This window comes from Brassica napus, chromosome A5 (assembly GCF_020379485.1).
Source record: "Brassica napus cultivar Da-Ae chromosome A5, Da-Ae, whole genome shotgun sequence".
Lineage (NCBI taxonomy): Eukaryota > Viridiplantae > Streptophyta > Magnoliopsida > Brassicales > Brassicaceae > Brassica > Brassica napus.
Window position 1 is genome coordinate 21,301,300 of NC_063438.1, and position 22,955 is coordinate 21,324,254.

Consider the following 22,955-nt stretch of genomic DNA (forward strand, 5'->3'; position numbering starts at 1 on the left):
GTATGTTTAGTAATAAGAAAAGACAAAGTACTAAATCTAAACCGAAACTTATAACATAGGGAAACATATGCTAGATCGAATACACTCAATTGGGAATTTGGGATGATAAATTTCCCAAAACAAACAAAGTTAGCTCAGTGTAACGTAACAAGATATAGATGAACAGATCACGTTCCTTTAAAATATATGATCTAGATGGTCTTTTCGTATTCTATTTTTATCAGATAAATTTCCCAATCCCACAAATCGTATCTTTATTAGGAATCATAAACTATAACAACCAATTACGTCAAGTAAGAAAATCGACAACATTTTACTAAAACTTGACAAAAGAAAAGATTAGTTGAACTGTTGTCTCTCAAAAACAGTCTCATCTTTTAAAACCAAAAACAATCTCTTCCATTGGATTTAGCATTTTCCTTATGAAGCTATGCAATGTGCATAATGGAATATATGCTAAGTTTTCTGTTTAAAAAGGTTACAACCAAATGAAGTAGTTTATATCTTTTTTATAAAATACATGCATGTTGGTTTGTAAAATTTGAAAGAAGATTGCATGGTGAAGTTTTGGAAATTAAGTAAAGAAAACAAAACAACTTATAATGAAACAACATTTTAAATTAATTATAGAAAATATTTTAGCAAAAAAAAACATTTTAAGTTACAAAAGTACACACGTATTGAAACAAAACTTTAAATACCTGAATTCATTGTGTTAATTATTTAAGGGCAATTTAATCTCTTAGCGAGGTCTTTTGTATTAGTATCAAGTTTCCATTATACTCTCTCCGTTTTTTTATATAAGTCGTTTTACAGCTATGCACGTTGATTAAGAAAACCATTAATTTATTATATTTTCTAAACAAAAATATCATTAATTATTTACCTAACCACAATTCAACCAATAGAAAAATAGAAGATATATTACCATTGGTCATACAATATTAATTATTAATAAATTTTACATAGAAAACCGAAAACGACATATAATTTGGAACAAAAACATTTCTCTAAAACGACTTATATTAAAAAACGGAGGGAGTATATAAAAGCATTACATCTAAAAAGTATCACCATCCGACATCATAATCCGATCATTAAATTCGGAACTTCTTTATAACCAACGGTACTCATTAATCGACATTAAATTATTTATTGTAATAACACAATAACACTTTTGTACTTCGATATTCTTGAAGACCTTTTGGGTTAAGTTCTCTAGCTTCTTTTATCACCTTAATATTTTATCACTAGAAAAATTGTATAGTAAATCGATTAAACTACTCACAAATACCACAGATATAGATCGACGAACATATATTAAAGACATATCGAACCCGATACGCGATTTAAACTACAAGATACTGAGATTTACATACACATACATGATACATCCATAATCTACAGCTAATTACCATGCATATTCTGGAATCTAAAACCCAAATCTCCTATCTACCACACTCGATCGATGGTAGTTTATCGACACGTCAATTCTTCTGAACTAATTTTTAAAAAAAATTCTTTTGAACTAATTACAAGTTATTTATCCTTTCTTGATTCCCCACTTTCAGATTCTCTATCCGTGCAGTTTCTAGTGTGTATATATATGAACTATAGAAGAGACCAAAGATATTTCAGATCTCAAGTCATATATTGAAAGCAATAAACTTGTACTAATATACATATTTATATAGGGTAAATAGATTAATTCCATATATACATAACGAAATTTCATAAGAAAAAGCTAATTTGAGTATTTATTTGAGTAGGTTCGTGGGTTCACACACACTGTTGATGGGAAGAACTGTGATCACCAAAGCACCAGAGCTGTTCTTAAGGTCAACACCACAACTTTCTCATCATTCTTCTTTTATTTTCACATATTAAATGCTATTAGCCACGAGATACATCATAAACGCTGAAAACAACCCCTAAATAAATCATCTTATTAATTGCTTAATCAGTAAACTATATTTTTTTCTTATTTTGTGTTTTAAACTTTCTTAAAATAAATAAATTATATTCCATCGTCATCAATTTTACAAAAAACAATTAGAAACAAAACTTTTTTTTTTTGAAATTAATAAAGTTATAATGGCCAACAGTAGACATGGACTAAACACTCGAAACCCGATATTAAAACCAAACCTGAATCTGTATCCGATTCCAGCTGTTCGAAACTAAACTTTTAACAAACACTTTTCAAAATCTAGCTTTTATACTTCATTTGTTTCTAAAAGTAGGATTTTTTAGAGTTATTTTTTGTTTCAAAATAATAGATTTTCTAGAATTTTAAGGTACTTTTAGTAGTTAATATTGATAAATTGTATACTTTTAAAAACATTAATTAAAAATATTTGAATTGATTAAATACTATTGGTTGATAGTTATTGGAAAATGTATAGTGAAATAAACAATAAATTTAATTGTAAATATTTTATATTCTTAATATGCGTGAATATTCTATAAAAAAAAATTTCGAGAACGGAGGGAGTATATAGGTAGTAGCTAGGGTGGGTGTTCGAGAAAAAGCTACGTAGGTACTAGGTAGTAATTAAAATGTGTGATCAATACGTAAAATTAATATAGACAACTTTGAGGTCATTAGTGAAAAAAGGAGAGAAGTAACTAAATAGTTTTATGCTACTGATTTAGGAGTTGGGAGCAAGTTCAAGGACGAGCAGGGATAAGCAGCAAAGCTGCAAAACCACATCCTATGGTAGTCGACTACTCTGAAGACATTTCCTATCATAGAGTGGAGATCAACCGTGGCGGCGAAGAGGAGTGGATCCCACACCCACGTACCGGAATATTCTTTCCGCCAGGACATGAGTCGGTGATGGACGGTGTCCCTGACGGTGCTGCTTCCTTCGACATGACGTTTTGGCTTAGGAACATTGACGGTGTGGACAAACCTGACCCTGACCATCACTTTCCTAACTGAAAAATGCTATAACGATCGAGTAATGTAAGAAATTATAATGGGACTATACTATGTAACTATAGCAAAATAATATCATTCCTGATGATGAATGGTGTGTACGCAACGTTTGATAATGATAATTTCGTATGATGCATGGTTGGTTTATGCAGCGACCATTAAGAGAGAATGTATCTTTTGTTTTGGAGAGTCTAGCGAATTGCGAAACGTGTAAACAAGCCATATTTACCACTAAGTTTGCTTTGATCCTTGGCTTGAGATTCATGGAATTCGCCCTACTGCGTAGTTTTGGTTTGAACACTACCTGTAGTCCGTTTTCATGAGTTTTGTTACATAATAATTTTTGAATCATTCTCCAATAAAAATTTTTACCTCATATTATTTGATTAAATTGAAGATACTATATGAATATATGATGATAGTTCAAATGCTTTGAATGCATAAAACAGTTAATGAAATATGACAATTCGATAGTGAACAGTCATAGCTTGGGAACGGTTATCATCCGCCCATGGCTATTTATACTTTCGTTTGTTATTTTCAACTTTTGATATTTCCTATTTAATCAGAAAAGTGAACACAGTAGAACCTCTATAAATTAATAATGTTTGAACTTTGAAATTTTATTAATCTATGTATATAATATATATTGCATAGAAATTAAATGTGTTTTTAGGTAGAATATTATTAAATCTCATCAAAAATGTATTGAGTGTTAAAAAATATAAAGATAATTCCATTGTGAATATAAAACAAACCATATAATAATAGGTCATTACTTATATTAAATATGTATACATAAAAATTATTAATTTATTATTTAATGAGACCATATATTTACATAGAATTTTCTAAAAAAATATTATCTTATTATTTTATCGATTTGTGTCAAATTTTAAATTTATCCAAATTGGGACCGGTAAAATTTATTAATTATAGAAATTATTAATTTATCGAGTATTAATTTATAGAAGGTCTACTGTAACTCGATTTTATTTCCTCTTGTATATTACTTCCTCCGTTCTCAAAAGTAAGATTTTCTAGAGTTTATTCTTGTTCCACAAAAATAGATTTTCTATATTTTTAAGGTATTTTTTGTATATTTTTGAGAAACATTAACTATGAATATTTGAATTGATTAAATTTTATTGATAGATGGTTATTGGAAAGTGTATTAAAAAGTAAATTATAGATTAAATTATAAATATTTATTATATTCTTAATAAACGTGAAAGCTCTAGAAGATCTTACTTTCAGGAACAGAATGAATAGCTTCTTGTACACCCACTCCCACAATCCCAAGGCCATTTCTCTTCCATGCGAGGTAAACGGTCAAAAACAAAAATATTAGAGCGTTCTAGAGTTGAGGTCCTAAAAGTATATATATACTCTTAGGACCCCAACATAACTCCCTGTTGAAGGTGCTATGACCTAACTTCTCTTAAGTGACGTCATGATAGATTAATAGTAAAAGATTGAAAGTATATACAGTAAATCATTTGTATGGGATTTATGAAGGAATCATATTGTTAACATACGACTAAAATGCTGCATCTTACAATAAATGCAGTGGCCATACTAGTTCGGCTTATTATGAACGATCTTTTGTTGTAGGGTAACAATGCTACTTGGTTTAAAAGTATAATCAAAATATAAGTTTGATAGGTGGTGCCGGCCAGTGGGTACTCTCCTAAGTGCAACCCAAAAACGAAGAGTTGTAAAGAAGGATTATTCAACGAACTGGGTTGCCCTTAAAGATGGGTAATATTACAAGTCTTCAGGGAAATAAATTCTGCAACATAACTGTCAACTCTTCAGAATGGCAGTATACACATCAATGAATGACTGAAACCCACCCGTTTCGTTTAAAATGTTTTTCTATGTACAATCACTTCCCAATCTTTGCCGACATTTTGTTCAGTTTAGCGTGTGGTTAAAGCTAGTACAAGTACATTTTAGTCTTAAAGTGCTTCACAAGTTTAGGGTGTCCATTTTTTCATATCTCGAGTGTTAACTTCATCTCAAACGTTTTCTTCTTTGAAATTGAATACAAAAATGAAGCAGAAGCTCATGATTAGTTGTCAGTTGATCATATATATTTCTAAGTTCTAAATAAGAGCACAAGCATTAGTCGGTACCTTTAAGAGAGTATCTTTAGACATTTATTTTAAATTTTTAGTTATTTTTAAATATAAAAGAGGGTTAGACCAATTAAAAGAGCACACATACATAAAGAGTACCTCAAACTTTGCTTTACAATCTCTTCCCGCAGAGACGATTCTGAGCATTTGCCACTGTCTCTCCCTTTTTAACTTCTTTTAATTATTTTAAGCACAAGAGACTTAACGAGAGACTGTCACTGATGGTGGCCTAAGTAACCTTATGTATTGTGGAATTATTATAGTGAACTGTGAAAACGACCAATTAAATAAACATCATTACCAAAACATGAACTACTTTTATTTTATTTTTTTAAACATGTTTTATGGTGAACACTTAATGGTGACCAAAAAAAATGGTGAACACTTAATTAATGATAAAGATTTCCTATCACAGTTAAAGTGAGTTATATTCCTAAACTAAGATCGAAACCACTTCAGCTATTAATGTGATCTTCAACTTCTTGGACAAGTGATCAGTTATATTCTTAAATTACCAACACTAAAGTGATAACAGACTAATTTGCTCAGAGATATATTGTTAGTTCACATCAGTAAGTAAAACAAAATACTCATCTAGTTTTAACGAATATAATTTGTTGGTTAAACTTAAAAAGGAATAGAATCCAAAGAGTTGGTGTGCAAAGGGTAAAAAGACAAATAAGAGCTGAGAGTAAAAGCAGTCAAAAACAGAGTGGTTTAGTGACAGTGAGGCAAAGCTTCTTACACATCCATGTCTCAGATCATATGCTCTAAAACCTTCCCACGTTCTTTCACATGCATGCTCTTCCATTTTTTTGTTTCTATTTCTTTATATATTATTATTCTATATATAGTAATGTGTTTTATTTCCTCGATTTTCTGTTGTCTTTACAGAAAAGTGTTGGGTTTGCCTATAATTGGTATAGGATCCAAGACTAGAACCAATCTTCTTCGCTTTTTTTCCTTCTCATGTGTATCGATTAATAAGTTTTTTCCGAAATGATAATATTATTATAAATTTAAAAGAAAATTACTAGAATGTTACACATTTTATGGTTTATTACTAGAATGTTGTACATCTTTGTTTTATTACTAGAATGTTTTCTCTTTCCTAGTAATTTACAATAAGGGGCTTTTGTTATGTTTTATTTTCTGAAACTAATTTTAAAGATCAAAGCCACATCAGTTATTAAAAATCCACATCACATCAGTTATTTTCTGAAACCAAACCGTCTCTATCACTATCACTATCATACATACGGTTTTGTCAAAAAAAAAAAGAAAAGAACACGAAGAACTGTGTTGTGTCGAAGAAGGAACCGCAAACCGAAATCGTCTCACCCTTCGAAACCCTCGTCGACATTGTTCTTTACTTCTTCGAACTCTCTCTAACTCTCTGTCGTTGAACTCTCTATAACTCTCTGTCGTTGAACTCTGTCTCGTCGGAGTTTTTAGAAACCGTCGTCTGTACGAAATCGCCTTCACCGCATTCTCATCAACGAGTTCATCTTTTCCGGTAAGATGTCGCGACGTTATATATTGTATTTTGGTTGAGTTTGTGGGTCAGTTATATATTGAGGCTGTGATATGGGTGTGTCGAGGTTTTTGTTGCGACTGAGTTAGGGTTATGTTGACTGTGCTATGGGTTTGTCGAGGATTTTGTTGTGTCTGAGTTAGGGTTATGTTGCGGCTGAGATATGTGATTGTCTAGGCTTTTGTTGTGTCTGAATTAGGGCTTTTTGTTGTGGCTGAGTTATGGTTATGTTATAACTGAGTAATTATTATGTTATGGCTGAGTTATGGTTATGTTATAACTGAGTAATTATTATGTTATGGCTGAGTTATATATATGACCTAATATATTTTAATATTATGATATGGCTGTGTTATTTTTATGTTGTGGCTGATTTATTGTTGTGTTATATGATCAGATGGATGTTAGTCAAGTCGAACCACGTGATTACCCTCCAAGACTTTACCCTTCTAACCTAGAAGGTAAAGATATCAATCATAATTTCCGTGCAGGACATTTCCCCCACATTAAAGAAACAATAGGACTCGATGTGTGGGAAGAACTGGTGAACTCTCCCATTGGAGTAGTTGCTAGGCTACTTTCACGCGAAAGCATTTGGTCTGGTAGGACCGTACACTATCTGCTATGTAGACAGCTGCGAGTGCATAAAAAGGAGATATGGTCTGTTGTGGTTGATGATGTTATCAGGTTTAGCTTGCTCGAGTTTGGTGAGATCACTGGGTTAAACACAGGTCCATTGCCAACAGAAAGTTTTGAACCTGATCAATACAAAGAGTTTTGGGAGGAGTTGAAGGTGCCGCTTGGGATGGGACCCAAGTATGATGAGCTGAAGGCAGCATTAGAGTTCTGTCCTGGTTGGAGTTTTGAAAAGCGTAAGTGGTTGGGGATGTTATTTCTTCAAGCCATGGGACTGTACTGTTTGCATCACAATTCAAGGATACCCTTTCAAAGTGCAATAAGGGTATTCGACGATGAAGCCATGAGGTCGTATCCATGGGGTCGGACTGCATACGAAGTTCTTGTTGACTCTCTGAAAACACTGTCTCCAGATGGAAAGTCATACACAGTAAGCGGCATGAAGGACGTTTTATTGGTTTGGGCGTATGAGTCCATCGTCTGTTTCGGTGAGAAGTTTGGGAGAGTGGTCAACAATGAAGACGTTCCTCTTTTGCGATGGGGTGGAAGGCGTACACGTTCAAGTTTTGATACTGTCTTGTCTGACGAAATCAAAGATCATGGCGAGGTAATGTTTAACTGCTACTTATACGACTGAGTTAACAGCTACTTAATGGTTGAGTTTATTTTATATTGTTGCCGAATTAGTCTATTTGATGGCTGAGTTTATTTTATATTGTGACCGAATTAATTTATTTGATGGCTTGGTTTTGTGTTATTTGATGGCTGAGTTTATGATAAACTGGTGTTGCAGGTCCGTTTGAGGAGAATGGTTATGAAGGAGTCAATTGAAGAGATGTTTCCTGTATGGTCGGATGAACCTGACGACCCACAACTCGTTAGGTTGGTAGAAGACATACACGCAGGTAGATACGTGAAAGGTTTCTGGGAAGTACAGAGGGATGAGCAGGGGAAGGGGAATGAGAAGAAGAAGAAGAAAACGAAGGGAGTTTCATCAGAAGCTGAGCCATCAACAAAGAAGCAGAAGAAAGAAGCTGCTGAAACGAGAAAGGGTTCTAGCGAGGAGGAAGCTGTATTGGACAAAGCGACTCTGACGAATCTTGTGAGTGCTCTGCAGAATATTTCAGCAAAATTTGACGCTTACGATTTTGACCGGAACCGGCCAGTGATGGACGAGAAGACCCTAGATAACGTGGTGAAAGCTGTAGTGCAGCAGAGTCTGAAAGTTTTGGGGGAAAGGAAAATTCCCGACAACGATGCTAAACTCTCCTCCGCCGGCGTAGAAAAATCTTTATCGGTGACATCATCACCTCGTAGGAGGTCGCCACCGGAAAAGTCGGACAAAAGTCCAGTGGTAGAACCGCAGGCCCAGGAGGAGAAGTCTGTAAAAACTCCAGTGACAGAACCGCGGCAGCAGAAAAAGCCTGTCAAAAGTCCAGAGCCGCCGCAGCAGAAAGAGAAGGCTGTCAAAAGTCCGGTGCCGCCGCAGCGGAAGGAGAAGGCTGTCAAAAGTCCGGTGCCGGCGCAGCAGAAACAGCAGAAGTCAGTCAAAAGTCCAGCGTTAGCTGAGACCCCTGCAAAGAAGAATTCGGAGCTTGAGAAGGATACAGTGGTGAGAAGGATTTTGGGTGATGATTTTAATGAAATTGATTTCATCAGTGTTTCTCCTGCAAAGATTACTAAGGATGCTAAGGATGGTAAGGATGCCAACGTTCCAGCCTATGGACGCGGCTTACGGGGCAAGGCCAAGCGTACTGTTACTGTAAAGGATGAGGCTATCGAGGATAAGAAAAAAGCACAGCGGGCAGAGGCTGCGTTGAAGAGGAAGGAGAAGCAAGAGGCTAAGAAAAAAGAGAACGAGGAGAAGAAACAGAAGAGAAAAGCGGCTGAGTTACAAAAGAAACAAGAGGCTGGGTTACAGAAGAAAAAGAAGGAAGACGAGGCTGAGTTACCGAAAAAAAAGAAGGAAAAAGAGGCTGAGTTACCGAAGAAGAAGAAAGAAGAAGAGGCTGAGTTACAGCGGTCTGAGGAATGTGTTGTGACCAACGACGAAGTTCTTGCGGAAGATAACGCATTGGCGGCGGAGTCTGATGTCGAGCCAGCTGAATTGATTAGATCTTCCGTGATAAAGGAACTTCGGGAGAAATCAGTTAAGTTATCTCCACAAGGGTTTTCATTGACGAACCTTGATTCAGCACCAGATTTTCCGTACATTGGAGACAATGGACAGACGACTTGCATGAGGAAGAACATTACGCCTTCATCAGTAATATACGACCCTTGCGCACCTGTTGATCCGGCGCGACTGGAAAAACTGAAGCAACACATTAAGGCAATTCCACCCAAACCACCAGCACCTAAAGATAAACCAGAAGAACCCTCAGCTGATCATGAGAGTGACTTCTACAGCATACTCATGCATGAAAGACCGTGGCCTGACAAAGAATATGGATGGGTGTTTGATAATGTAAGTCTTTATTAAGGCTGACTTATATATTCTATAAAGGCTGACTTATATATTTAATTCATTATATTACGGCTGACTTATTATTTTTCTTTGTCTAGCATATCGCTGCGTATATGAACGTCCTCATACAAAGGTCCATGCGAGATCCCACTCCATTCTGGTCCAAGCGGATTGGTTTCATAGACCCTTGGTTGTTAAGTTCTTGGGCTTCCCTCGATTACAGGCAGTTCAGGATGAAACCTGCTTCGTTCAAGTTCAAAGACTGTGGTTATGAAGCGTTGGTAAACGGGAGATTCCCCGAAGAATTTACAACAAACTTGAAGTGGTATGCAGATGTGGATCACGTGTACGGATGTCTTCAAACCGGCGGTAATCACTGGGTGGCGTTTCACGTGGATCTGATCAAGGAGAAGATAGATTGCTACGATCCAATCTATGGAGAGTCAACACCCGAAAGTGAGCAAAAAATGCTAAATGCTTTTAGACCTCTACTGGAGATGCTTCCCTGGATGTTGAATGAGCTTATTCCTGCCGATCTCCGAAAGCATTCTAGGAAGAGGTTCGCATTCAGACGGAGGAGCAAAAGATACATTCCACAAAACAACATGTCAGGTGATTGTGGGGTTTATTCGTTGAAGTTTGTGGAGTGTCTAGCGCTTGGTGTAACTTTTGATGGCATAAACGATAGTAATATTCAAGGGTTACGGGTGAAGATGGCAGCAGATATCCTCGAGGAAGGAGGAAATGTTGGAATGAACAATTTGTTTTCATAATGAAACTGTGTTTGTTTGTGAACCTGTGTTTGTTGTTATGTTAACTATTTGACTTTGGATAACTGCTGTAATAACTCAGTCGTATCGATTAGTAATACTCAGCCAGTACTCATTGATAACTCAGTCATACCTCAAACATACCCTAGAATCAAAATAATTAATAATTTTTCATTCGAATGTTATATATAAAGTCCAATTATCAAAATAATTAATAATAACTCAATGTGTGAGCATGATCTTTGTTGACTATACGAGTTTGGAATCGATTATAATCTTGAGGTATATGTTGTCTCTTACGAGTACCTAAAACTCTAGGCAGTGATATGAGGTGTGAGCATGATTCAAAACACGTAAACTGTTATTGTGTTATTTATTATGAATTTGTGATATTTATCATATCTTGTGGTTCGTACATCATAAATCATAACCCTAAACAATCTTATTCGGAACCCAAACCCTAAATAACTAAACCCTATACCCTAAACGGCAAACAACAAATCAGCCGTAAAGGTCTTAATAACTCAGCCTGTTAGTGTAAGTTAATATTTACATATGGCGCGAAAATTTTAGATATTTTATCTCGCGACCTTTAATGTTCTATACTTCCCCTATATATAGCCCCCTTCTCTTGCACCTTCTCGCCTTATCTCACTAGAAAACCTAAACAATATCTCTATATCGCCTTACAAAGTTATGATTGTTCCTGGTTATTCAGAAAGGTTAGAGAACAGAGTCAATGAGATACTAAACTCTGAAAATCGTGAAAACCTTCCCGTTCTATACCCTGGCCCGGGTGTCTTGCTTGACAGCGTAATCTGGTTTAAATTTCTAAGCGATCTCTCCCTGGCCATCCCGTCGATTTTAGCAGAAGGATGGGTTCATGATTGGCCGACATGGCGCGCCATTCCCGATCATTTTAAGGAACGCTGGTTTCTTCAACTCGCTGTAAGGACAACATCTTTGAATTGTTTTTGATATTAGACATAATAACAGCACTTACATTTGGAAATTGGTTTTTTGTTGTAGCGCAAACGCACGTGGGCACGAAGATATAATTTTCAAGTTTGGACAAATTTTAATCTGGTGGCCAGAACGGTGTTTCGTTGTCAGATGCGCCTCTTGAAGAGGAGGTGGGCACATGGGGGTGAGAAGCCTGCGTGGATGCTAACTAGAGTTTGGCGTGATCTTGTCCACATGTTTGAAGAATTTGGTCCTGATAATTTTGGTTTTAGAAATTGATTTGTTGTTTTTGTTTGTATTCAGCCGTCAAGTTTTTGTAAAGTTGTTTAACTCAGCCGTTAAGTTTCTATAAAGTTGTTTAACTCAGCCATTAAGTTTCTATTAAGTTGTTTAACTCAGCCGTTTAGTTTCTATAAAGTTGTTTAACTCAGCCGTTAAGGTTTTATAAAGTTGTTTAACTCAGCCGGAATTGTTTGCGTCAAACGTCAGTGTTTCAGTTAAGTAACTCAGCCGTAATACGAATTAAGATACTAATAACTCAGCCTTATATTGTAAAAATACAAAGCCATAGTTAACGCTATTTTCCATGTATTATTATGGCCGCCATTACTTAATCGAGACCAGTATTAGAGTCCTTTATTCTCTTATTATTATACGTGCGAGAAATTCCATCGTCATTGAGAATATCGAGACTCATTATTATGGCCGTCATTACATTATCGAGACTACTATTATTAGAGACCTTTATTCTCTTATTATTATGTGCATGAGAAATTTCGTTTGCATTGCATTGAGAATATCGAGACTCATTATTATACGGCTGGCACGCATGTATCGGATTATTTACATAATCGAGGTATTGTTATTTTTAATGTAACTCAGTCAATACGTCTACGTTAACTCAGCCAAAATATAGACGCTAACACAGCCGTAATACGAATTCAACTTAAGTGTTTGATAAAATAATAAAGAACCTTTCGTATTTCTTGATTTGATTGAGTATTCGTCATAATTAAAGTGCATCACGTGTGTGGAAAAATACGGCTCAAACCTAATATCGAGGCATTTAATAGTTTATTAATTTAAATTATTCCTCTTTATTTGAATTTAAAAAAAAATGATTTTATATTACTACCACTATTGTTTTAACTTTGTCTTTCACACCAATTTCTCTTTCATTCAAAGAAAATGTCTTCTTCATCATCTGTGTCTGGTAACACTTACTTTCACCGCCGGCATGTGGAAAGAGGAACGCCGAAACAGTGTTGGTGTGGTGAACCCGCTGAATTATGTACATCTGCATCACGGGCTAATCCAGGAAGACTGTACTATTGCTGTCGCAAAGGATATATTAAGGTTTGATTTTTAATTTTATTCATTATACTGTCAATGTGATACTAAGAGCTGGGCATGTTGGTGAAATCAGAGACATTTATTCAAATGGGCGGACGAGTGCTTGGTGGAAGAGGTAGAAGATATGAAATCGGTGATGAGTGACATGACCAAAGGCATATCAGATCTGAGAGTAGACGTTGGTCGGTTGGAGAAAGAACTCGGTAAAGCGGAAAAGATGAAGTGTTTGATGTTTCCAGTGGTGGTTTGTGGGTTTGGTATGGCCATATTTTGGCACTATTTCTTTGCGTAGTCATGTGTTGTAATCATAATTTAGACGCAATGTTTTTAGTAACTCAGCTATTACGTTCAATGCAACTCAGCCAGTACGTTAATTAATTCATAATCAAACAATAACCCAGCCATAATACGAGTATTCGTCAGTCATAACGTTTTAATAACTCAGTTATAACGTTCACTGCAATTCAGCCGTTACGTTAATTAAGTCACTATCAAACAATAACCCAGCCATAATATGAGTATTCGTCAGTCATAATGTTTTAATAACTCAGTTATAACGTTCACTGCAATTCAGCCGTTACGTTAATTAAGTCATATCAAACAATAACCCAGCCATAATATGAGTATTCGTCAGTCATAACGTTTTAATAACTCAGCTATAACGTTCAGTGGAAGTCAGTCGTTACGTTAATTAAGTCATAATCAAACAATAACCCACCATAATATGAATATTAGTCAGCCATAAAAAGAGACATACATAAATTTCTGGTTCGACATACATAAGTTTAGGTTCAAAATCACTCTTCCCTTTCCGGACATACACACATTAGTGGAGTAGTTTTCCCATCTCCAACCACATTGAACACAAATAAGTCTCCTATGGCGCATCTGTTAGCACGACAGAACTTTCTCCAGCCTCTTCTGATGTAATACATGCCGTCTGCTTCGCTAAATCGCAAACTCACAGTCCATGAATTTCCCTCTTTGTTGACAAGTATTATCTCTTGGCATTGTTTGTTCAAAGCAGTACAAGTCGTAGCTCCCTCAGGAAGATACTGCAAACACAGAACGTAAAGACACAGAACAGATCAAACCATATGTTAATAACTAACTAAATACTGCAAACACAGAACGTAAAGACACTGAACAGATCAAACCATATGTTAATAACTAACTAAATATGGTCTATAACTGAAAATCGACTCACAAGTTTGTCTTCTTTTAGATTCGAAGCAGTGACCTCAGCCTGAAAACAATAGTCAAATGAGAAAGAAGGAGCATCATCCGCATCGGCTTCTTCCTTGATGATGTGAGGATGTGTATACTGAATCTCACAACAGCTAGGACCAAATGGTGTGACATGAAACACCATATCTCCTTCGTGTTTGAAGATGACAATGTCACCGATTTGAAGGTCATGTGCTGTGGTGAAATCTTTCCAACCTCCGGTGAGTCTCCTGCCTTCTTGTATCACTTCCCAAGTTTGATCTGTAGCGTCCGATCTTAGTTTCCATGTTTTCCGGTTTGTCTTCCCTTCTATGTGCTGTGAGAAGAAGCCAAGTGGTATTGTCTGCAGGTCAGAAAAGCCAAAGTTAAGCAAACTCTAAAATAGGAACATATACACATGAGAAATAGAGAGTGTGTGTCTACCACGCCACTGTGGAAATCGGGAAGCAGAGGCTTCAAGAAATGAGGTTTGTGCGAATTAGGCATCTGCAAACAAGAAAAGAATGGGAAGAAAACATCATCGAACCTAAGCTGAATCCACAAATCTGCAAAAGAGAGGCTTCGGTTTTACCTTCGTATCGAAATCGCCTGTCGTCGAGAGCTTTTCTTTTTTTTTCGCGTTGGGACGAAAATGATTTCTTTTTTTTTTCCTTGTGTAAAGTAAATAATGCCGGAAAATATAACTCAGCCGTAACATTGTTAATAATTAATAATGCCGAAGAATAAAACTCAGCCGTAACATTGTTAATAATTAATAATACCGAAAACTAAACCTCAGTCGTAAAATTGTTAATATTTAATGATGTCGAAAAATAAAAGTTGGCCAAAAGAGTCATACATAATTTAACTCAGTGTCGAGTTATGTCCTGACACGCATGTCCGAGTAATTTACGATATCGAGGTCATTATATGTTTATTTTATTTGGACACGCGTGATCTTTATATTTAATATGATTTCCCTATTATATTTCCAATATTTACAAGTAAAAGATAAAGGAAAAACCAGAGTCGACTTCTAAAACCTAAAGTAAGTCTCTTTCGTCCAAAATCGATTTTGAATTATTTTTTGTATTTTGGCCTTGTTCGATTTTGCATTATTTTTGTGTGCTATGATGTATAAATTAGATGGATCTACAGCGTGGAATTCCAAGGACGTGCGACTGTGGAGCTGCTACCATTGTGTTAACGTCAGGTACAATAAAGAATCCGGGTAGAAGATTTTATCGATGTGGAGCAAATTCGGGTCAAAACCATGTTTTCAAATGGCTTGATGAAGCACATGATGAAGAGTTTGTAGTTGTGGCAAACAAACTCGCGACGATAGAGCAGGATTTGGCCGCTATAAAAGCAGAATTAGATGATATGAAGAAAGACATAACTGAGATCATAAAAATTATTGAATGTCTTAGGATGAAGTCTTAAATGTATTAGTTGCTACTACTACTTCTTTGTTTACTCAGATTCTGTACTCATAAGTCAGTCTATGTTTATGTAACTCGGATTTAACTCAGCCGTTGTTAATTTCTTCCGAAACAACAACTCAGCCGTAACATGTAATAATATCAGTCTTAACGTTTAGGTGAACAATCAAAAAACAGTCATATTTCTAACAATCAAAAAACAATCAAAACTCAGCCATAAGATGAAAATAACTCAGCCATAAGATGAAAATAAGTCAGCCATAAGATGAAAATAACTCAGCCATAAGATGAAAATAAGTCAGCCATAAGATGAAAATAACTCAGCCATAAGAAAATAAGTCAGCCATAAAAACAGAATATATAATTTTTTTGTTCGACATACATAATGGCATAGCAAAAAACATAAAAAAGATAAGATTCTGATGCAGAGACATCTTCACCACTTACTTGTGTCCCTAAACAGGCTTATCGGTTCAAAATCACGAAAGAACAAGGAAATCTCTTTGATCCAGAAACAGCGCTCACACATGTTGTCGTCCTTAGTCACATCAATGTGCCATAGGCAGAGACATTGTCGGTCCACAACATTTGCACATTGGCAAAGGTAGAAGGACGGAACATAAGTAGAAGTGAACATGGCCTTAATTTGACGGAACTCGTCAGTATGCCACAAACCCCATCCCCATTTCGCATCTCGAACAAGTTTCCCGACCCTGTCAACAGTTGCTCTTGGAATTCTCCGAAAATACTGCGCATCACCGTAAAAGATTGCTTGAGTCATAGCGTGTGTATACACTGCACGCTCATATCCTGCATCTGCTGCACGCTTGAGGAGAGAAAGGCCATAATCTTGCTCATCGTATGAGTAGAAAAACTGTACACCCTTTACATAAATTGTGCTTGGATTGTTCTCAGCGTAGCAAGTTTTCAACAACTGAGATGGCATAATGAGACCCCAGGGAAAGGATAACACATCGAAATAATGGTATACCCTACGCATCTCTGCTAACGCCTTCATCGACCTGGACGATGCTCTGAGGCGGTAGAGATCTTGGAAGGAGTTACGGGCCACACGTTCAACCACCATTGCCTGAAGATCTTCAGGCAATTCAAGCAGAGGGAAATATTCCATTTTCTCTGAGAGGACAGTTGTGTAAAAGATAGAGAGTTGAAGATGTGTAATTGTTTGAGAAGTACCTTATTTATCTGCAGTTAACGGTTGTAGTTTCGTATCGCGGCGTTTCTTATTTCTTATTTTGAGCGGGAATTTAATCCATAACTCAGCCGTGTATTACAATAACTCAGCCTTAGTTGACTTCGCGACGTTTCGTGTTTCTAGCGGGGAAGTTTTTTTCAACTGCGTTTGAATAAAAGAGCTGACATTAGAAATCACGACAATTATTAGGCGTGTGAGTAACATTATCTCAGCCAATGAAGATTAATTTCTCTTAATTTAATTCGCTACTTTCGTATTCCACTTTATAATCAATAATTACGTAGGGGCTATTACGTAACGTAGGGCAATTAAGTACGGACATTTCGTTTTTCGATGTCTGTGTCTCTCTTGAGTAATGGGAAGCGGGCAAATCAATGAAAATAAAAACCCAACCACAATACAAAAAAACCCAGCCGTATTACAACACAAAACCCAGCCGTATTACAAATAATAAACCAGCCGTTGTGCAAATCAATGAAAATAAAACCCAGCCGTATTACAACACAAAACCCAGCCGTATTACAACACAAAACCCAGCCGTATTCAAAACAACATGAAAAGCAATTGCTTATATCGGACAAGTTCTCGCATTATGTCCACTTTGACTGCAACGAGAACATATGTGCTCTTTCCTAGGACGTTTGTTTGCAAGTGCAACTTCTAAAGCAGATTTCATCCTATTTTTTTTAGGTCTTCCCGGTTGTTGACGAATAAACGGTGGAAAGCACTGTACGTTAGCCACGTTATCTGGAACAGGTAGCGCTGAGTCAACCGGCATGACCGATTCAGCGTATGCGCTAGCTAAATAAGTGCTTTTATAGTAAGGACTGCACAGTGATATACGAGAAACATTTCTTTCCTCTGCAGCTGCGATTGCGTGTACACATGGTATTTTCTCGACATCGAAACGCCGACATGTGCACTTTCGCTCAACCAAATTAACAACATTCAAAGACTCGCCAGCAGCGCCATATTTAACTTCAGTGTGATGGTCATCAATCCTTTGAACCGTCCAATCCCGGGAGGCACTTACACGTCCCTATTAACAAAACCCAATATTCGTGAAACGGCTTACTTATTATTTATAAAGCTGGCTTATGCAATATAACGACTGACTTATTAGATTTAAAGACTGACTTATTTTACTGTTACGACTGACTTACTTGTAATAGTTTCTCCACACCGCGCGTGAGTGTGGTTGACTGCGATCTGGCATCCACTCTTCGTTCAGCAAACCATCTGGTCATCATAACCCGTATCGATTCCAATATTCGAACAATGTTAAGACCTCTAGCATGCGATAATGCTCTGTTCATTGATTCCGCTATGTTCGTAGTCATCAAATTGTACCTCTCGCCCGGGAAATAAACACGTGTCCACAGTCTGACATCAGCTCTTTCGAGGTAGCCGTGGAGATCAGGATTAAGTGCTTCAATCTCCTCGAAAATCATATCAAAGTCAGACATTCTAAAACATCTCGCCGCTTTCTTCACCAGCCGAAATACATCTTTTCCTTTGTACCGTCCCAATATGTTTTTATACAAATGATAGGTGCATATTCCACGAGCAGCTAACGGATACACATTTGTAATTGCTTTCCCTATCGAGTTATGCCTATCTGATATTATCGCAAGACCCTCCTGGTCAGGAATCAACACTTTTAGTTGCGTAAAAAACCAATTCCACGAATCATCATTTTCAGTGTCAACCACTGCGAAGGCTATTGGAAAAATCTGAAAGTTACCATCCTGAGCTAGTGCTGTGAGTAGCGTCCCTTTATATTTACCATTAAGAAACGTACCGTCGACGACAACAACTTTGCGCATGAAAGGAAACCCATTAACGCTCGCACCAAACGCAAGAAACACATACATGAATCTTCCAAGCTCATCGATTTGAAGACGCGTAACTGTATTCGGATTTGCCCTTCTTATCATGTATAAGTAAGAAGGCAAGAGTTCAAAACCACACTCAGGTGTGCCCTCATCGATTTCCCTTGCACATTTAAGCGTCCGGTGTGATTTCCAATATTCCATCTGCTCACATGAAAAAACAATTTACATAACTCAGCCACATCATATCATTAAGACGGTCACAACGTAAACATAACTCAACCATAGTTTTGTAACTCAGCCATTTCTAACATAAAATAACCCAGCCTATACTCTACCATAACTCAGCCGTTTTAACATAATTACCTTTACACCAAACTGCTTAGTGATAGCTATTCCGACACTCTCAGGGCGAACGGCCGGACCAACGTCGCCGAGAAAGTTCTTGTACAACTCTCCTAAAATATCCGGTGTTGCATTTCGAGATCGATTAGAACGCTCAGTTACAGAACATGCATGATCCGAGTCGTAAATACGAATATAAAACTGCGGGGACAATCCTTCGGTAGATGCACGAACTCTCCATGTACATCCATCAACCCAACACTTAACAACGTATGTTGTCAGGTTTGATATTTCTACATCAAAATCAAATTGATGCCTCACTGTAAAAAGTTTCAGTCGTCTCTTCAAATGCTTTTTAGTCAAGTATCGTTGTCCTACCGCAAGGTCTAACGACGACATCTCCAACTTCAAAACCTCCAGATTCCCTTTAGATTCGCTCATCAAGAAGTTCTGATATCTCTTCTTGGAAGGTAGCGTTGGTGAATCTTCGTCTTCTTCGATAGGAGACTCACCGTATGTGCTGAAGTTATCATCTTCAGATGACGCACCGTCCGAGTCATCGAACATATCAAATCGACTTTCAAATTCATCATCTTCTTCGTTTTCTTTGCCTATTTCATCTTCTCCGGCTACGTCGTGTATTTCAACGTTACTAAAGCAGTCATTCTCAATTTCATCTTGTTCATCCTCCAAACTGCAACCATCGTAACTCCCATTCTCTATAGACTCAACTTCTAAAGCTTCTTCTTCTAAAGCTTCTTCTTCTGAAGCGTCTTCTTCTGAAGCGTCTTCTTCTTCTGAAGCTTCTTCTTCTGAAGCTTCTTCTTCTGAAGCTTCTACGTCTGAGCTGTCATCCTTTTTCTCTGTAATCTCCACACAGAGACGTAGTTGTTCGCTTTTCTTTAAGCTTAGAAAACATTGCAATTGTCGAGTGTTGGACACGTAAACTGGTGGAGTGTTGTGCGCCATTGTTTTCAATGTTTTATTCGAAAACATGTAGCTAAGCAGAATATGAACCTTCAAATCATTCAAACCGTAATCGTCGATGACAGACTTTGTGAAATCTTCAAGTTTAGTTTTCTCACCTAAATGAAGAACTCTACACCCTCTACTGTCGACGTTGAATACATATCGTTTTTTCATAATCCATTTACCGGAAACAATAATAACGGGATCCATTACCATATGAGAAAGATGAAGAGGATAGATAACTGAGATGATGAAGAAGAAAAGAAAGGCTGTGTAATCATTCAAAAATAAGATGAAGAAGACAACTGAAAGGTCTCGTAACTCAGTTGTAAATTGGGCGACCGTTAGTGATGACATGTCAAATCCGAGTTGATGACATGGCAGATGACATGGAACATCGGTTAATCAGCCGACAAACAAATCAGTAACTCAGCCAAAATAAGTCAGCCATCATTTTACACTTTGTCAGCCGATACATGGAAACATTCTAGTAATTAATCTTTTGACAGTAAGTCAGCCGCAATAAGGATGAACAACCATATGTCAGCCGTATCGTTACGTAAATCAGCCATCAAACGAGAACATTCTAGTAATTAATCTTTCGCTCATACGTCAGCCGCAAAGCAGCTGAGTTTACTGTTTATCCATGCTTTAACGGCTGACTAATACAAACCCAGTCGTAACAGCATCCCATAACTCAGCCGTGGCTTCAATAACCCAGCCCATCCATGTTCCTTTACTCAGCTGAAAAAAAGTTTCTCAGCCGTTTCTTAACCACGACTCAGCCAAATTTTCCAGAAATCAAACCGCCGATGTATAAGTCAGCCGTCATTTGTATCATTAAGTCAGCCGTGGTCACATAACTCAGCCGGATTTCTGTAAATCAGTTGTATTGGCAAGCTGACTTATAGTTTTAAGTCAGCCACTTTCACTTAAGTCAGTCGTATGTATTAAGTCAGCCGTAACGTAAAGATAAATCGGCCGTAACTACAAATCTATCGCTTAACAGCTGACTTAATGAAAATACGGACGTGAATTCCTCCGTGGCGCCGGTTTTTTGCCTACGTGGCAGCGAAAAGTAATGACATTCTCGTAAATACGTTTTTTCTCATAACGTAAAAAAAGGGTACGCTTGGTATCGAAAATATTCTAGTAATAAAAAAAAGATCTGTATCATTCTAGTCAATACACCTAAAATATGTAACATTCTAGTAAACTTCCCTAAATTTAAAAACCCGATAAACGAGAATACAATCTCGATTTCAACCAAAATTTATCTAGATTCAAATATCATAAACGAGCTTCGCATCAGCCACCGCTCGTCTATTCCATAATCCTCAGATAGCCAATTCCCGTTCTCAAACATTGTCGATAGCCCCGTAAAATGTGGGCTTAACCTTGTTTCCTCGGATGTCGGTGTTCTTGACACGAGTAGAACCAATCTTTGATACACCGTTGCTACTCCGGAAAGCTAAATTGTCATTCTTTCAACCAATTTTGAACTTCACTCCGGCAATGGTATAACACTATCTCATACCGGTTGAGCTATACATTTTTATTTATTATACAATCAAATAAATTATTTATATATATGAACAGCTGTTCTCATTAGTTGTGAGAATGGAGGTCGTTCATTTGATTATTCTCTTGAAACCTTTTTGATTTTATTGAAATCAAATCAAATTACATGGTACAAGTATTATAGTTTATCGTTTCTTAATCCATAAAATAGTTATGACTTTGTCCCTTGTATATATGTCGCTAGGTTTACAGACAGCATATTAATAGTTAACTAGTATTTTGCAAGATTTAAGAACGTTATCTTTTTTTTTTTTGATCAAATAAGAACGTTATCTTTTATATTTTGATAGTACAAGTAAAAGTTGGAATATACAGTATGTTGTCTAGCTATCATTTAATGATGCAATGACCTCTAAGTTTCGGTCTATGTGAACATTTGGATCATATATTATTAGCTTTTTAAAAGTGTTTATTACAAAGTAAAAACTACTTTGTTAAAAGGTTCAAATTCAAAACATGAGAGTGGTAACTTTTAATAGAGGTGGTCATGGAGTAACTATTGGGGATTTTGGTGGTATCCATGATCCACCGTTTAATTCGGATTGAATCAACTTTAATGAATATTTTGCTCAATTCTAACTTTTAACACTATTGGAATATTTATGATGATGTTATAACAAATGTCCAAGATTATTTGTGATTCGAGCACATGCTATCTGTAAGTACGTATCAAAACTAACGACAATGTGTATTATGATCCAAACTATATATTCTAAATTTTTCCAAGTCAGTGAAATACTAAATGTTCAAAAAAAGAGAGAAAAGAAGTCAGTGAAATACATCATTGTTCTTGTAAATGTGAATATATTGTATAAATGCGTATGTCCACTAACCAATTCGATGTTATATCCCTTTTTAGTAGCAAAAGGTTCACAAACCACTATTTAAATAATAATCCTACCACCCAAGATTCAAAATGTCAAATGCTAACACCCAAAGTATTTAAAATGTCAGATGAAAAAAAAAATCAACAGAAGCGCTAAAATATTAGACTTTATCCGTGACTTTTTCCTAACTTTATACAAAACATATGTTTCTAACTTTTTACCAAAAGATAAGAAAAGGGCATATCTTATAAGCGAAGGGATTGCGAATTTTGGAACATGATGTGCCCACTACAAAAGGATAACAATCATGAATCATATATTTCAATTCAACAATCCTACTTGTCAAATACTGAAAACACTAATAAATATACATTACATAAATTACTTATACTAATTATAAAAAAGTGAGAAATGAAAAGAAGGAAAACGTAGACAGTTGTGATCTGAAAAAACAAAAAAAAAGGTCATTAATTTAACCAAAAGCAGAAAGTTAGTCCCCGAAAATTGAAAGAGGGTCAAAATGGACCCTCACCTTCATTTTCAAGAACTCATCCCCACAGCATTCAATTAAATACACCAAAATAAATATTCTAGGATTTAATGAAGGTTTAAGAAGTAAGTATCTTTCATTAAATATGACACGGTTTTCAATGGAAGCATGTGTTAAACCAATTGCACAAACTATTTGTATATGAAATTGCTAAAACCATGAAAATGAGATTTTAGAGTGTG

The 22,955-nt window shown here is 36.3% G+C and overlaps 4 protein-coding genes across 5 annotated transcripts; 2 read left to right on the forward strand and 2 right to left on the reverse strand.

Moving 5' to 3' along the window:
* The first annotated feature begins 1,617 nt into the window (after nt 1-1,617).
* On the forward strand, nt 1,618-3,103 carry BNAA05G20540D. 2 transcript variants are annotated; one of them, XM_013869108.3, is made up of 3 exons: nt 1,618-1,695; nt 1,770-1,838; nt 2,656-3,103. In XM_013869108.3, exons 2-3 carry the CDS (start codon nt 1,795-1,797, stop codon nt 2,942-2,944), a joined length of 333 nt encoding a protein of 110 aa, XP_013724562.2. In that variant the 5' UTR covers nt 1,618-1,695; nt 1,770-1,794; the 3' UTR covers nt 2,945-3,103. The 2 variants fall into 2 exon arrangements, with proteins under 2 accessions (XP_013724562.2, XP_013724561.2); XM_013869107.3 differs by having other exon boundaries at nt 1,624-1,838.
* A 9,537-nt stretch (nt 3,104-12,640) lies between these two features.
* LOC106413213 (uncharacterized protein At4g04775-like) lies at nt 12,641-13,097 on the forward strand. Its single transcript, XM_048779114.1, has 2 exons — nt 12,641-12,808; nt 12,879-13,097. The coding sequence occupies exons 1-2, from the start codon at nt 12,641-12,643 to the stop codon at nt 13,095-13,097; spliced, it is 387 nt and encodes a 128-aa protein (XP_048635071.1).
* A 444-nt stretch (nt 13,098-13,541) lies between these two features.
* On the reverse strand, nt 13,542-14,580 carry LOC125608873 (B3 domain-containing protein REM10-like). Its single transcript, XM_048779434.1, has 3 exons — nt 14,456-14,580; nt 14,013-14,375; nt 13,542-13,860 (listed from the first exon to the last, which is right to left on the reverse strand). The coding sequence occupies exons 1-3, from the start codon at nt 14,516-14,518 to the stop codon at nt 13,603-13,605; spliced, it is 684 nt and encodes a 227-aa protein (XP_048635391.1). The 5' UTR covers nt 14,519-14,580; the 3' UTR covers nt 13,542-13,602.
* A 2,657-nt stretch (nt 14,581-17,237) lies between these two features.
* LOC106393417 lies at nt 17,238-19,413 on the reverse strand. Its single transcript, XM_013834117.2, has 3 exons — nt 18,868-19,413; nt 17,833-18,705; nt 17,238-17,708 (listed from the first exon to the last, which is right to left on the reverse strand). The coding sequence occupies exons 1-3, from the start codon at nt 19,411-19,413 to the stop codon at nt 17,238-17,240; spliced, it is 1,890 nt and encodes a 629-aa protein (XP_013689571.2).
* Nucleotides 19,414-22,955: the final 3,542 nt, after the last annotated feature.